The 14,150-nt window shown below is 37.6% G+C and overlaps 1 protein-coding gene across 1 annotated transcript; it reads left to right on the forward strand.

The window, feature by feature from the left end:
• The first annotated feature begins 4,833 nt into the window (after nt 1-4,833).
• On the forward strand, nt 4,834-8,467 carry cdk5r2b (cyclin dependent kinase 5, regulatory subunit 2b (p39)). Its single transcript, XM_059343390.1, has one exon. It carries the CDS (start codon nt 5,261-5,263, stop codon nt 6,143-6,145), a length of 885 nt encoding a protein of 294 aa, XP_059199373.1. The 5' UTR covers nt 4,834-5,260; the 3' UTR covers nt 6,146-8,467.
• The last annotated feature ends 5,683 nt before the right edge of the window (nt 8,468-14,150 follow it).

A 14,150-nucleotide genomic window follows, 5' to 3' on the forward strand; every position in this document is an offset into this window, starting at 1 on the left:
AGCAGTAGCCAAAGATTTTGATGAACTTCTGTTGAGCGACATAGTATTTGTTTCCAGACAGGAGAAATTAACGTAGCTTCTCAAGCTTCCAACTCAGACAGCACAGATGCCCACAGCTGAACGCAGCAAAAAAAAAAAGAAAATATAGGTCGAGGGCCGGCTCTCTGCAGATAGAGCCAGGAAAGCTTGCTGTTTCATGTCTAATACATTGAAATTATTCCTTGGCAACATCCTGTTGCATTTTGTTTGATTCATGATGAAAGAGTTTCTTTTGATGACCAACTGATTTATGTTGCATTGGATCAAACGCTGGCATGATCAAACAGGTTTGTGGGAAATGGCACTTTACAACTTTGGGACATTATTGTCTTTCATCTAAATTTGCCACGTTTGGTTTAATTTACCTTCCTACTTCAGTCTTTCATCTCGTCACGGTAGTTTGGGTTAACAACTTTTAAGGTGTGCCTTGTTGGTCAGGTCATATAGACTAGGTGTGTATGCATCAGGCCTGTAATGGGCTTCATCATCATTATGCTTCACAAACAGTGCTGATAATTAGATTATGCTGATGATGATAACTTTTGACAACGAGGACAATGATGGGCGGAGCGATACGAAAACTTTTTGATTTGTTGTTGTATCTTGGGTTAATTGTAATAAAGATATTAGAGGTAACTGCAGTAACTACATTTTGAACCTGGTCTCACAGGAATCCATGAAATAGCCACGGAATCACTCAAATTTCCGTGAAGCTGACACGGATTTCACTACAATGCAAGTTAATGGCAGTCATATTCCGTGCTATTCCAACACACAAAGTGATTATGTGCATTCACTGAGTGAATAAAACATATATTTCTCGCTAGAAATGTGAAGTCAAAATATTTATTTTTTTACTAAAAAGAGAGAACTGTCCGCCATGTTTTTTGTTCTGACCGCCGGGACCTTAAAAGTCACGTGACTTGGAACAAACCAATAGGAAAAAATATCCATGGAATAGCAACGGGATATGACTGTCATTAACTTGCATTGTAGCAAAATCCATGTCAGATTCATGGAAATTTGAGTTATTCCGTGGCTATTCCACGGATTTTGAGTTAAGCGAATCTGTGGCTATTTCACGGATTCCTGTGAGACCAAGTTGACATTTTGGGTCAAAATTGAGTTATAACTAAAAATGAACTCCTTGATGTCTGTTTTATCTTGTGACAAAGTTATAGATTTCAATTTTGCTTTATTTCAGAGAAATATTTATATAAAATCTACAAAATCCAACTCAAAACCAAAGCAGTAATTGCAATTACCACGGTCTGATTTGGATATATACACTAATTTAAACATAAAAATAATAGAAATCATAAGTTTATTTGAAAGGGAAATTATTATCTAGATAGTGATTAGGTTAAAAAAAAGTGAGATAAATGATATTAAGACTTAAATATGATACTTCTTTATAATATTAAGTCTAAAATACACAAATATTTGAATAGAGGTATTAAACACTTTTAAATACATTTATAACTAAATCAATTTGAAAATGTTAACTAACTGAAAACAAAAATATAAAAGCTGAAAGAAGACAACAACATTATAGTTACTGCACTATAGTACTGTTTCTGCATCACTATTAGAACCTTTTGCAGCAATGCAGTTACTATGTTTTAGGGGCCAAAGGTCAAATAAATCATCATGATTTTTGAGCAGAAAAATTACATCATCATGTCAGAGAAAAGATGAAAAGTTTTGTTTTGAAACAAAATTTTGAACTGAGCCATGTTGGTTTTAAAAAAAGCTGACTCTTCAGAATGAAACATATTATTTATCTACATATAACCAATTTGGCTGGCCAGTTAAAAAACATTGAAAAACTTTAAAGCAGTTTTTCTCAGTTTCACCTTTTGCGTAGTTACTGCAGTTAGGCTTGGACAGTACAGTATCACGATATTTTGTGTGGCAATATTACATCGATTCCTGGCCACCAAGTATCAATATTTAGTGTTCCAACAGCCATTAGTATTTTTGCCGTTGTTGTTTTTTCCGGAGGCCGAACTATGTAGAGATGTAAGGAATCTAAAAGGCACCATGTTTATCAGGATATAGTGTCAAAATAACGCTGCAAAGTTAGGCTATTTTCTGATGTTTCATGGTGAAAGTTTAATAAAATGTTGCAGTTGTTGTCGTCCATACATGTTTGATATCAGTTCAATTCAGTTTGACTGAATACTTTGTTGGTCAGTTTGTGGGTTTGAATCTCATTGTGCAGAAATAAAAAGGCTAAAGTGAGATGAACAGAGTGAGAATTTTCTCTTATTTGACAAAACAATTCTTGATTGAGTTTAATTTTGTGGACATAAAATGCAGTTAAACAGTTAAATCACAATATATTGTATTGCAATACTCACCGTATCGCAAAATGTTTAAAATCACAATAAAATTGTATTGCGGGGCCTCTGCTGATTCCCACCTCTACAAGATAAAGTAAAGTAAAATAAAAACTACTGACAGATGTGACAGACTATCACATCTTGTTTCTTGTAATTCACCAATAAAAAGCTTTGCTTACTGGATCCTTTCTTACCATTTAACAAGACTTTGTAGCAGGGTTTTATTTCAAATGACTTTTATGTTAGCTGTATTATGTTGAACACAACACTTTCACACTGACTGACAGCACTGCATCCCTCCAGCATTACAGCTCCTTACACTGTCCAACAAGACAAGAGAGCAAACGCCAGTGGAGGATGCCAGGAATTCAGTACCACTGCACTATTACTCATGGGATCGGAAAAATACAGGAATGAAAGAAGAAAACAAGCTATAAAAAGATATCAGTTATTTCTTGTGTGTCTTCCATTGACCCAAAAAAAGGCATCCTGTAAAAACAGGGTTAGGGTTAGTGTGGAAGTTATTGAAAAATGTTCCATTACAGCAATTGGGTATCTCAAAATATAAAGTAAATGCACAGTAAAAACAGGTATAGCTAAGTAGGAAGGATGACATCAAAGAGCAGGTATTTATCAAATAATCCTTCACAATTCAGCTGAATTGCAAAGTCCATTCTGAAGACTCTATAGACTTTCAGTGCTATTTGTATCCGTTTCCACTTCCAAAGCACTCATGTAACTTAACGAAGGTTGCCAGCTCTGCTAATTGGATCACCTATGGAGTTTCCTTAGACATACATGGAGTGTTACAAAAGCTGAGGTAAGAGATTAAAACACTTGTCTGTGACGTGGAAGCATCGTCTCACTTGTATCTGCAGAAAATATGTTTTTGAAGCTAAATAGAGAACAGATTGAGAAATGTATTTCAGGTAAAACAAGTGCAATAAATCTTTCTTTGAAAATGACCAAAGGATCTGGCATCAAGCATAGCCTATTATGCACAGTTCATATTTTGAGTGTAGTGCACCCAGAGCTGACACTTTGTACAGATTTCTTTCCAATAACTCCTCAGGGAACATACTTGTGTGAACATTTTAGGTATTTATGTGGTTTCAAATATGTTCGTACCAGTTTAGCTACCCCTGTTTGGCACCATTTCTAGATTTGTTTGTTGGGTGAGTTTATGGTGAGGTTAAGAATCCTCTTTCACTTTATAATCAGTTGTTCCTAGAGACAAATCACTATGTAAACTATATAGTGCTTGGCAAGCAATCACATTTTTGGCTTCCAATGAAGATAAAAAATAAAATAATTGAGTTAAAATGATCATTGTGCCACATTCTGTTTCACAATGATGCTCTCATTTTTTCTTGCTTTAAAAAATCCAGCACATTCATATATTGCTGAGTTACTAACTGGAATATGCTGAATATATTTTATATATTCAGTTGATTGTGAAAGTGATCTAATGTTACATGATCATAGTTATTTTTAATCTAATTTATTTCATGCATTACTTGTCAGTCATTATTTTGTTATTCATTATTTCATTGTATATAGACATATATATATATCTGTCTATGTCTATATTATTTTATTTTATTTTTATCTCAGTTTTTACATTTACTTTATTTGTTTTTTTAGTTGAAAATATATCTAAAGTTCAAGAAAATTCACTCCTCAAAAATGTTGGGTTTTTTTCATTGAAAAACTAACTTAGGCCACCAAAGGAAATACAGTGTTTTCATTTTTTAATATGGGGACAATTTATTAAAATATCTTGAAAGTCACCTATTAAGATGTCTACCAAGTGCTTGAAAAAGAGAATGGCGTAATGCATTAATATAATGTATAACTCAGCATAACAGCCAATAAAAATTGCATTTGAATGTCATTTTCTGTCATGTATTTGTCTTTATCTGATTATTTTCATGTGTGTTTATACCTATATATGTATATTTGGGGCCACTGAAAACCCAGTAAGTATTTTTTTTTATTATTTTAATTATGCATGATGTTTCCAAAATCAAGTTAAAAAATCGTGATCTCAGTATTGCCCAGAATAACCCTGATTATGATTTTTTTGCAATAATTGAGCAGTCCTTGTGTAAAAAAACAACAACAACAACAAAAACAGAGGAAGAGCAATATACTATATAGTTATATATAAGGGGCTTCCATGTTGGTCAGTGATACCAGGAGGTAAAAGGCATTAAACCTAAATATTATATAAAGTTTGACATATTGTCTCTCTCTGCCGCAGTTATCTTCTTATGAGATTAATTTTGAAGTGTGAAATAATCTAATGTCAGCATAATGACTGTGATTTGAACATAATTGTAACTGATTGAAATGTCTGAACTGAGAACAGAAGGATGATATTGTGATGTAAATGTAAGTGAATAGGCCGATACTGTACTGATGTATAGATAGCACTGATTAAGTGCAACCAGAATAGTGCGTCCTACCTGTACACAGGCTACAGATCTAAAAACAACAGCCCGACTGATTGGATCATTGATTGGCTCTCTCATTGGCTGCCTCGGCTGTCACTCAGGGGCTGCACTTGCTGGTTCGTTTAAACCCATGACTTAACGCAGGGCGACTAATCTCCGTCTCTGCTCCAGCTATAGGATTGTGTCGCAGCGTGTTCCTGCTGAGGCGCCGACACACACACACACACAGCATCTGTTGGAATACAAGTGGACCCTGAGAAGCATCGTTGTCCCTATAGCTGCCACCCAGGAGCCACTAAACGTGTAAATGGAGTTTCAATCGCAGTCGTGACTGTTGATCACCGCCTCTCACCCTGCAGAAGACTGCGTTAAAGTTGCACCAGCATCCATACACCACCGCGGCTCTTTCCCTTCGCAGACATGGGTACCGTGCTCTCTATATCCCCGGCCACCAAGAAGGCGTCTATTATGGACTCGGAGCTCGCGGGAGAGGGTGTGAAAAACGACAAGAGCCTCAAGAGGCACTCGATGTTCGTCTCTCTCTCCTGGAAGAAGCTGGTGGCCAATTCGGCCAAGAAGAGTGCCAAGAAAGTGACCCCGAACCCGCTGCCAGCCCGGGAGCTCCCGTCCAGCCAGGTGGCTCAGCTCAACAACGAAAACACCAGGAAAACCGAGGAGAAGAAACCTAAAGCGCCCATCCCGGTCCCGGTGCCCACGGTGCCCACGCAGAAAAGCAACAACGACGCTCTCGCCCTAAACGGGAGGCTCGGTACCGTCCAGAAGCAACCCAGCAGCCTGTCTCTGGTGTCCCCGAGGCGGATAGTGATCCAGGCTTCCACCGGGGAGCTGCTGCGCTGTTTGGGGGACTTCATGTGCCGCAGGTGTTTTAAACTCAAAGAGCTGAACAGCGGAGAGGTGATCCTCTGGTTCCGCAACATCGATCGGACTCTTTTGCTCCAGGGCTGGCAGGATCAAGGCTTCATCACGCCGGCTAACGTGGTGTTCGTGTACCTGCTCTGCGAGGACACGATAACGGACAGCACCGACAGCTGCGCCGATCTGCAGGGCACCTTTCAGACTTGCCTCTACCTCGCTTACTCATACATGGGCAACGAGATCTCATACCCGCTCAAGCCGTTCATGATCGACTCGAACAAGGACGTGTTCTGGGAGACGTCGCTCCGGATCATCAACAGGCTGAGTGACAAAATGCTGCAGCTCAATGCGGACCCGCACTTTTTCACCGAGGTCTTCCAGGACCTCAAAAACCAACGAGACACGAGCGAAGCGAACCTGGACCGCTGACATGGGAACAAACATTGCGTTTTAAAAAAAAAAAAAAATCACACTACGGTGGTTTTTGAATGTAAAAGGCCAGCGTTGAAGGCTTCACACGTCTGGGCTGAATATGATGTTACACAACTTCAGTGTGCTGTTTAGGATACAGTGTAGGAGATAAATCATAAATGCATGCCAATATTGTCCCTCTTTTGTCTTGTCCCCTTGAATGACAAGGATTGAATCACATCCTAAGGGACACTCAAATCCCTGTTTCATTCATGCTTAGCCTACTTTCTGGGTAAGTAAGCGAGTGGATGTCGCAGTGAGGTGAGGTTCCAGGCTGGACCAGAATAGATGTGTTTGTGAGAAGTCGAGAGGCGGAGCTGTCCGAGGTGCTGACCTGTGCAGCCATTTCTCCTCCCTCGCTCCTTGCTATTTGAGTCACCTCGTCACAACAGAGCCCAGCGTGGCTTAAGAGGACCAGTCCAGAGTCAATACACTCTCAGCACATAAGCCTAAGCCTTGTAAGTAGAGGTACCCAGAATAATGTGCTTTTTTTTAGATTCCCTACCAGTTCATAAGTAAGCTGTCAGACATGCAACAGATATCAGAAGCATGCATTATTTATGTAGATATTCCTCCAGCAGAGGTGAAAAGCTCCATCTACTGCAGAAAAGCATCATGCTGCCTATCTTCATCCCTGGTTGGAATGTAGACCACCAATCTCTTCATATAAACCACCTCACTTGGCATGAAAATAACTTGTTTTTGTACCAACTAAGGCTGCAGCGAACGATTATTTTCATTGTTGGTTAATCTGCCGATTATTTTCCTCATGAATCGTCTGAAAAATGTCAAAAATGTCTAAGAAATGTCCAACCCAGTTTCTCAGTCGAAAGTGATGTCTTTAATATCCATGTTTTGTCTTTCCAAAACCCAAATCTATTATTTATCAACCAAAGAGAAGCAGAAGATGTCCATATCCGAGAAGCTGAAAATGATATTTTCGCCATTTGTGCATGACAAATTATGATTAATTATCAAAATAGTTGGCAATTAATTTTCCTTCAATGAATTTATAGATTATTCCAGTGGTTCTTAATCTATTTTGTTTCAAGGACCCCATATGAAAATTAATTCACAGACCCCCATTTGGTTAGATTTTGTTTCTTAGTTGAGGAGATAACAGGAGGAAGTGAAACCTTTGATGAGAATAGTCACTCTTATGACTCTTCCAGGGCTCACAATAAAGAATAAAATAGGGGAAATTAACTATGTCCCAGTTTTCTGGGGATACACCAGAACACCTTCAAGAACATGTGGTTGAGAACCGCTGGATTAATCGACCAATCGTTGCAGCCCTACTACCAATGTGATTGGGTGGTGATGCACCAGTACTGTTGGTTTCATGCCGTTGAATATGAAGGAATGGGCAGAAATATACTATTAGTAAAGGGAATGTGATAAACAGCACTAAATGGGCCCATAGGTGGCCATACAGCAGGATTATCAACCTGAGGCCCCTGTTGTGCTTTGAGGCCAGGGTAACTAGAGACTGAATGGAATGTACAGTTTTTCAAGAGATTTTTTTTTAAATCTCATATGTGCCAACTATTAAATATTATTGGCCTGAAACAATGTGGTTTACATGTACATATCCCACATTAAAGATTTGCTCTTTATTATATTTTTATCTGCCTGTTTTGAAGGTGGTGATGTAGTTCAAGCATAAAACAAAAAAACAAATAATGTTCAACTGGTATTTTGTGCTGTGGGACTCAGTTTGCTGGGTTCAACTCCACTGCAGTCAATTCAGGAATTATGTTTCCTCATAATGTAAATATTGAATGTGAAGATCTCATTATTAATCATTTGCACACATCATTGCAGTTCCTATAAGTTAAAAAGTGATTTGACTCCAAGCTTAAAAGGACAACCTTGACAGTTGTTATTCCATATTATGCTTCTAAGTAATCATTGTGATCTTGTGTTGTGAACTCATTGCTTGGAAAGTGGAATGTATTGCTGCTATTTTGCACAGCTGTGAACAAACCTTTAATGTTTTGCACAGTGGTATAACGTAATGGTCATGTACCAGTGTATCCTGTCACGCACTGGAGTGTTTTTGCCATCAAGTTTGTAGTTAATGTCACCAAGACCATCTGTGAAAAAGATATTTTGTACAGTTCTTTTTTTTCTATATGTCAGCTATGGAAAATGATATTTAGATGTGTGTGTTGTCTGTGGTTGCACCACAGTTGCATTCACTCTCTCTACATGTTTAAAAGGTCAATACAGTAATTGTTTATGGTGACCATGATGAAATAAATCCAAACTTCTGTAGGATCTCGTCTCTTTTGCATCGTTTTATTTATTATTATTGTATATGTGCAATATATATCTAAATATATATGCATGAGCACACATGCTAGACAGAAATGATGCAGTTTGCATGAAGCAGTAATTAACTTGGACAGCCTCTTATCCACTCACAGCACCCAGTAATCCGTTGATTTGCAGGGAACCCTTGAGACATGGTTATGCAATAGAAATAAGTCCATGACAAATATGCTTATTGTGATGATACCATAGGTTGCCATGGGACTGAAGCTCATGAGACTTCATTGGTTGCCATGAAACAAAACCTAAAAAAAAAATAAAAGGTAATCTTTTCTTCCATGGACATGTTTTTTGAGAGATACTGACACAAAAACAGCCTATTTTGAAGGTTTTATATCGTAACAGCTTTATGAGTCTGTAAGCAAATTGAATATATATATATATATATATATATATATATATATATATATACACACAAATTATATATATGTTCAGTGTGCGACACAGGTATATCAACTGTTATATATTCTAGAATATATAACAGTTGATACACCTGTGTCGCACACTGAACACAGTGGCTGACACATTTAAAAGGATATTTTTGGTTTCCCGTCTGTGTCCTGGGTATTCTAAACGGGGCCACGTACTGAAATGGGAACACAGAAACCAAACAGTGGAAAAAAGTGAAAAAGAAATCTATCTGCTTAGCCTCTCTCACACTATTAGATAAATTATGAATATTGATAATTAGAGATATGTAGCACTGAGGAGGTATTTTAAAATATTCCTTACTTGGTTCACATATGAAATAAAAATGAATATTTCATAATTTAGAGCATGGCTACATTGATAATGTGTTGTATGAGAGAATGGGGTTAAATTGATAAGGGTTTCCTCCTGTTTTTTATGAATAAGCCACGTGGGCTGGAGGGTTCCTTCATGTGATTGGTTAGAATCTGCTGCAGTCTCAGAACTGTCTGTGACTCTCTCTCTCTCTCTCTCTCTCTCTCTCTCTCGGTCTCTCTCTCTCTCCATCTATCTGTGTCTGTCTTATAGGGACACACAGTATCTATTTACAGAGCAAAAAATGAAGGAAAGGCAGACAGTAAATGTAACTAAAATATTATAACAGAAAGGGAACAGGAGCAAAATAGTTTGAGTGGTAGGTAGAGGTGGAGAAAGTGGAACAAAAAGGAGGTGAGAACTGAACTTAGAGAGGGATAAAGAGAAAAGATTTACATTATCAAATCCATCAAAAGTCAGTCAAGTTATAATGCACTTTTAACTGAAGGCTTAATTTTAAATAAATAACACGCAGTGCCTCTGTAAAACATGACAGATCATCACTTGATTAATCAATTTCTAGTGGCATAAGCTAAATATGATGAAATTATCCTTAAAATTCTTTGCTGTGGGTTTCTTTAAATGTTGCACGACAGCCATGCAGTTTCAGCTTCAGCTACACATTCATTTACATGATGTGTGAGGTCACACAGTTGGGGGAATTAGTGGAAAACAACATGGTCAAATTAGCATCCTCGCATTAGTTTTGTTTTGCTTTTTTCAGGTTAACATCATGGCAGAATCCTGCAGCAGCGTTATGTAACAGCCTCCCAGCACAGTGTTGTGAGCCCTCTCTTTATTATTAAGATTCAGCCCAGGTCTCCTGCATATCTGTCTGCCAGCCTGCCTTCTGCATTCTTCTCCACTGTGTCTCTATAGTAACGGGTAGGTAAGTGAAAGAGAGCTGGACAAAGTGAGCTGTGTGGGGCTGAGCGTGGGCTGAACCACTGCGCACCACATACACACTGTGCTTATCAATAGAGGACGTGCACGACGTGTTTGTGAGCGTCTGTCTGTTGGTGCAGGCATGTCTCTGACTCCTCCACAGCCACTCTGTCTTTTCTGTGCTACCTCTGCCATGGTGCTGCTGTGTTTACCACTCTGCTGGATTTGTCCTCTTTATCTTATCATCAGTAATCAAAAGAGAAGAGCAACACTACAGTTAATCCTCTGCATTACCAATGTCAGACTTTCACTTCTATTTAAGCCTGGAGATAAAAATCACGTTGTTTATCACACTCATCATGTGCAGGCTGCAGTCATGTCGAAGAACTGCGTTTGAATTCTGTATTTTATTTTCGATAAGGGACATAATGCAGTGAAGTCTCCTGCCTTAATGTGTTTTCGCACAATTTGTTACACAAGCTTTGTTTCCATTAAAGTCTAATCAAATTTTGAAGCAAAATTTTGAAATGTTGCATTAAAGAAGATGCGAATTAGGGACGTTTCCATCAACTGGTTTAGATCAAATAAACAAAGCTGCATAAAAATACTTGGATCATAAGATGGCAGTGTAATGTATCGCTGTAGGCTAATCCACAGGGGAAGAAGAAGAGATTGAGAAAGAAAGAAAGAAAGAAAGAAAGAAAGAAAGAACCAGATCAGATCAGTCGTGAGTTAAATGTTCGCAATATTATAACTTATTCTATTCTACCATTAATCTTAATCTTAAAAATGTGCATCGAAATTCATTGATGGAAACACTGTCTGCATGCTTAAGGGTGCCAAAGTTCAGTCTTCAAGTTCCGAGCATGATGTTAAACAATCATGTTCGTAATGATATCCTACAAAAACGTATGTTGTCTTACAAAATATAATCGTTAGATTAAACTTTGTGAAACAGGTACAGGGTCACAGTTTTAAATACGAGGCTCTCAGTTTTAAACACATGGTTAACTTGAAATGCAACTACTTGGTTAGCTTTAGGCACAAAAACATACTTGGTTAAGTTAAGAATAAAAGGACAGGGCTTGGGTTAAAATATATCCCGTGTTTGTTGTTGGACACATCAACCACCACTCCCATCTGCCCAATGCAGACTTTCTCGCTCTTTCTACTACATCACCTCATTTGCTCCTGCATAACTTTATGTATTAATTTAATTTAAATAGGTGAGTTATAGAAAATGTTACCTCCCTATTCATCATCAGGAAAATTGGTTATAGGGACCAAAACTGTTTTTTCTTCCAGGCTGTAAACTATGGAGTAAGATAGCTGTCATAAAGATGTGTGCATGATTGCAGCTATTTGTATTCGTAATGTTTAACATTTGTATGTCAATAAAATAGTTGTACACAAATTTCTGCTTTCATATACGTGTGAGTGTGAGAAATTGTTTGGGTCAGGATTGTTTTTCTGTGAGTATGAATCTAAAAGCTGTGAGTGCAATGTCTTGTGAATACAACTCTAATTTCTACGACTAAGAAGTCTTCACTGTGAACACGAATTCAATTTTATGGGTACGAGTAGAAAATTGTTGAAATGACGTCACGTAGGTCACAGGCACGTCACAGGGGAAAATAATCAAAGCACGATTTCTCCAAACATGCATGCGCCAAAGCCAAAGATGACTGACAGCAGTGGAGCGGGTGGAGCTACCAGCTCAGGTGAAGCATCACAGGTAAAGTCAGTGTATATCCAATATTTATTTCATAAAATTGTACTTTTCTAAAATACTATACAGTTCATGGACTAACAGACCTCCTGCCCTAGTTGCAAGCTAATGACATGCCAATGAGGAGGAAAAGAAACCGGACTTATACGATGGACAGATTTATTCACCAATTGACACAATTTATAAATCTATAAAAGTAGTATCTTGATCAACATTAATGATTTCATATTTTGCAGGTCAGTACCAATTAAATAGCTCAAGCCATCTTCTAATGCTAGTAATACTAGCACTAACTTAGTGTCATCGGCATGTGGTTATGAAATAAATATTGGATATACACTGACTTTACCTGTGATGCTTCAATTGAGCTTATTTTCCCCTGTGACCTACGTGACGTCATTTTAACAATTTTCTACTCGTACCCATAAACTTGAATTCATTTTCACAGTGAAGACTTCGTAGTCGTAGAAATTAGAGTTGTATTCACAAGACATTGCACTCACAGCTTTTAGATTCATACTCACAGAAAAACAATCCTGACCCAAACAATTTCTCACACTCACACGTATATGAAAGCAAAATTTTGTGTACAACTACTTTATTGACATACAAATGTTTAACATTACGAATACGAATAGTTGGAATAATGCACATATCTTTATGACAGCTATCTTACTCCATAGAAAACATGGTTATTTCTGCTGTAATGTTGGGCATTTTAACATGGGGGTCTATGGGATTTACTTGATTTTAGAGCCAGCCTACAGTGGCCACACTCGGAACTGCAGGTTTTGGCACATCCACATTGGCATCACTTTTCAGCCCTGGTAGGTAGCTACTTAATTTTTTTAAAATCTTATATTTCCATGAATACAAGTGATAGACAGTGGTGAGAAGTAACTACGTACATCTACTTAAGTAGTGTACTTTAATATAGTTTTTTGGTACTTGTACTTCACTTTAGTAATTACACTTTATTCTACTTTATACTTCAACTACACTTCTGAAAATGCTCTTTCTGAACAAATGCACTATTTACTGTCTATGTTTATCTTTATATATGTTAAACAGCTTTAGTTTAGAGTTGCTTTTCCAAACAAGATTTTACTCATTCAAAGTACAAATTCAAAACATAATGAACCTATGAAACTGTTAAAAATTAAATCAGTGGTTCCAAACATCTTTGGCTTCTGACTAAGTCTTATTACGCTTCTGATGTCTAAGAGTTGTTAGCAAATCCACAAAAAGACATTTCCTGATTCCTGATTGATCTTGTGACCGTGAGGAGTCTGACCCCAGGTTGTTAGCCACTGTCTAACTGTGTATTAAGTAGTTTGAAGTTAGTAAATTGCAGTCAGAACAGTCAAATCTAACAGTATAAACCTTTACTGTGAGATTTTCACTATAATTTAGTATAGTACATCATGTAAGCAACTTAGGCACAATTATCTTCACAAATACAGTGAAGGAAAAACAAAAAACAATCATAGTACTTTGATAATACAAGCAAATTAAAATACATATAAAGAGTGACACAGTAACAACATGAGGCCACTACAAGCTGCTACCCTTGAGGCACTCTAGTACATGTTCAAATACTTGAGTCTTATTTTTATTAGAGAACTTCATCAACTCTCTGCTGGTGCAGTTTGACTTCCACATAAACAGGATTAGTTTCCTTGCTCCAACATTACCAAATGAAATTATTTAAGATTTATATTTGTTGCCAAAAGTACACTCTGCCCTTATAGTCTCACAGGGGACTTTCTACTGCAGAACTAATAACTGATCATTTAATTATACCTTGGCGAAAATACTAGCACTTGTACTGGAACTAGTACGATTCTGATTGCAGAACTCTGGCTTGTAATCTATTATTTTGACACTGATGTATTGGTACTGAAACTCTAGAAATCAATGAAATACTTCTTCCAGGAAAAGTTTGTATTGTTTTATACCTTAATTAAGTGTGTTAGCAGTATGTACACATTCCTTATAAGGGTTTCTTTCTGACCCAATATTTGTCAGCTTGACCTGAGTGGAAAACAGACCATATATAGAGCGAGTGAAGGAACACCCTATGGGGATTATGTCTATTTTGCTGTCCTATTGCTACATAACCACCCTGTTGCTAATCTGTTTAACTAGATTACACCAGTGCACAGTTGCAATGGGAAGCAGCTTCGCTTCGCTTCTACACAGCGTAGTGAAGTCCGGCTCAGCAGGGAAAAC

Source organism: Centropristis striata, chromosome 10, assembly GCF_030273125.1.
Source record: "Centropristis striata isolate RG_2023a ecotype Rhode Island chromosome 10, C.striata_1.0, whole genome shotgun sequence".
In the NCBI taxonomy this organism is placed as follows: domain Eukaryota; kingdom Metazoa; phylum Chordata; class Actinopteri; order Perciformes; family Serranidae; genus Centropristis; species Centropristis striata.

What these genes read in the sequence shown, in the direction of transcription:
- cdk5r2b (XM_059343390.1), top strand. Translation starts at nt 5,261, where the DNA reads ATGGGTACCGTGCTCTCTATATCCCCGGCCACCAAGAAGGCGTCTATT.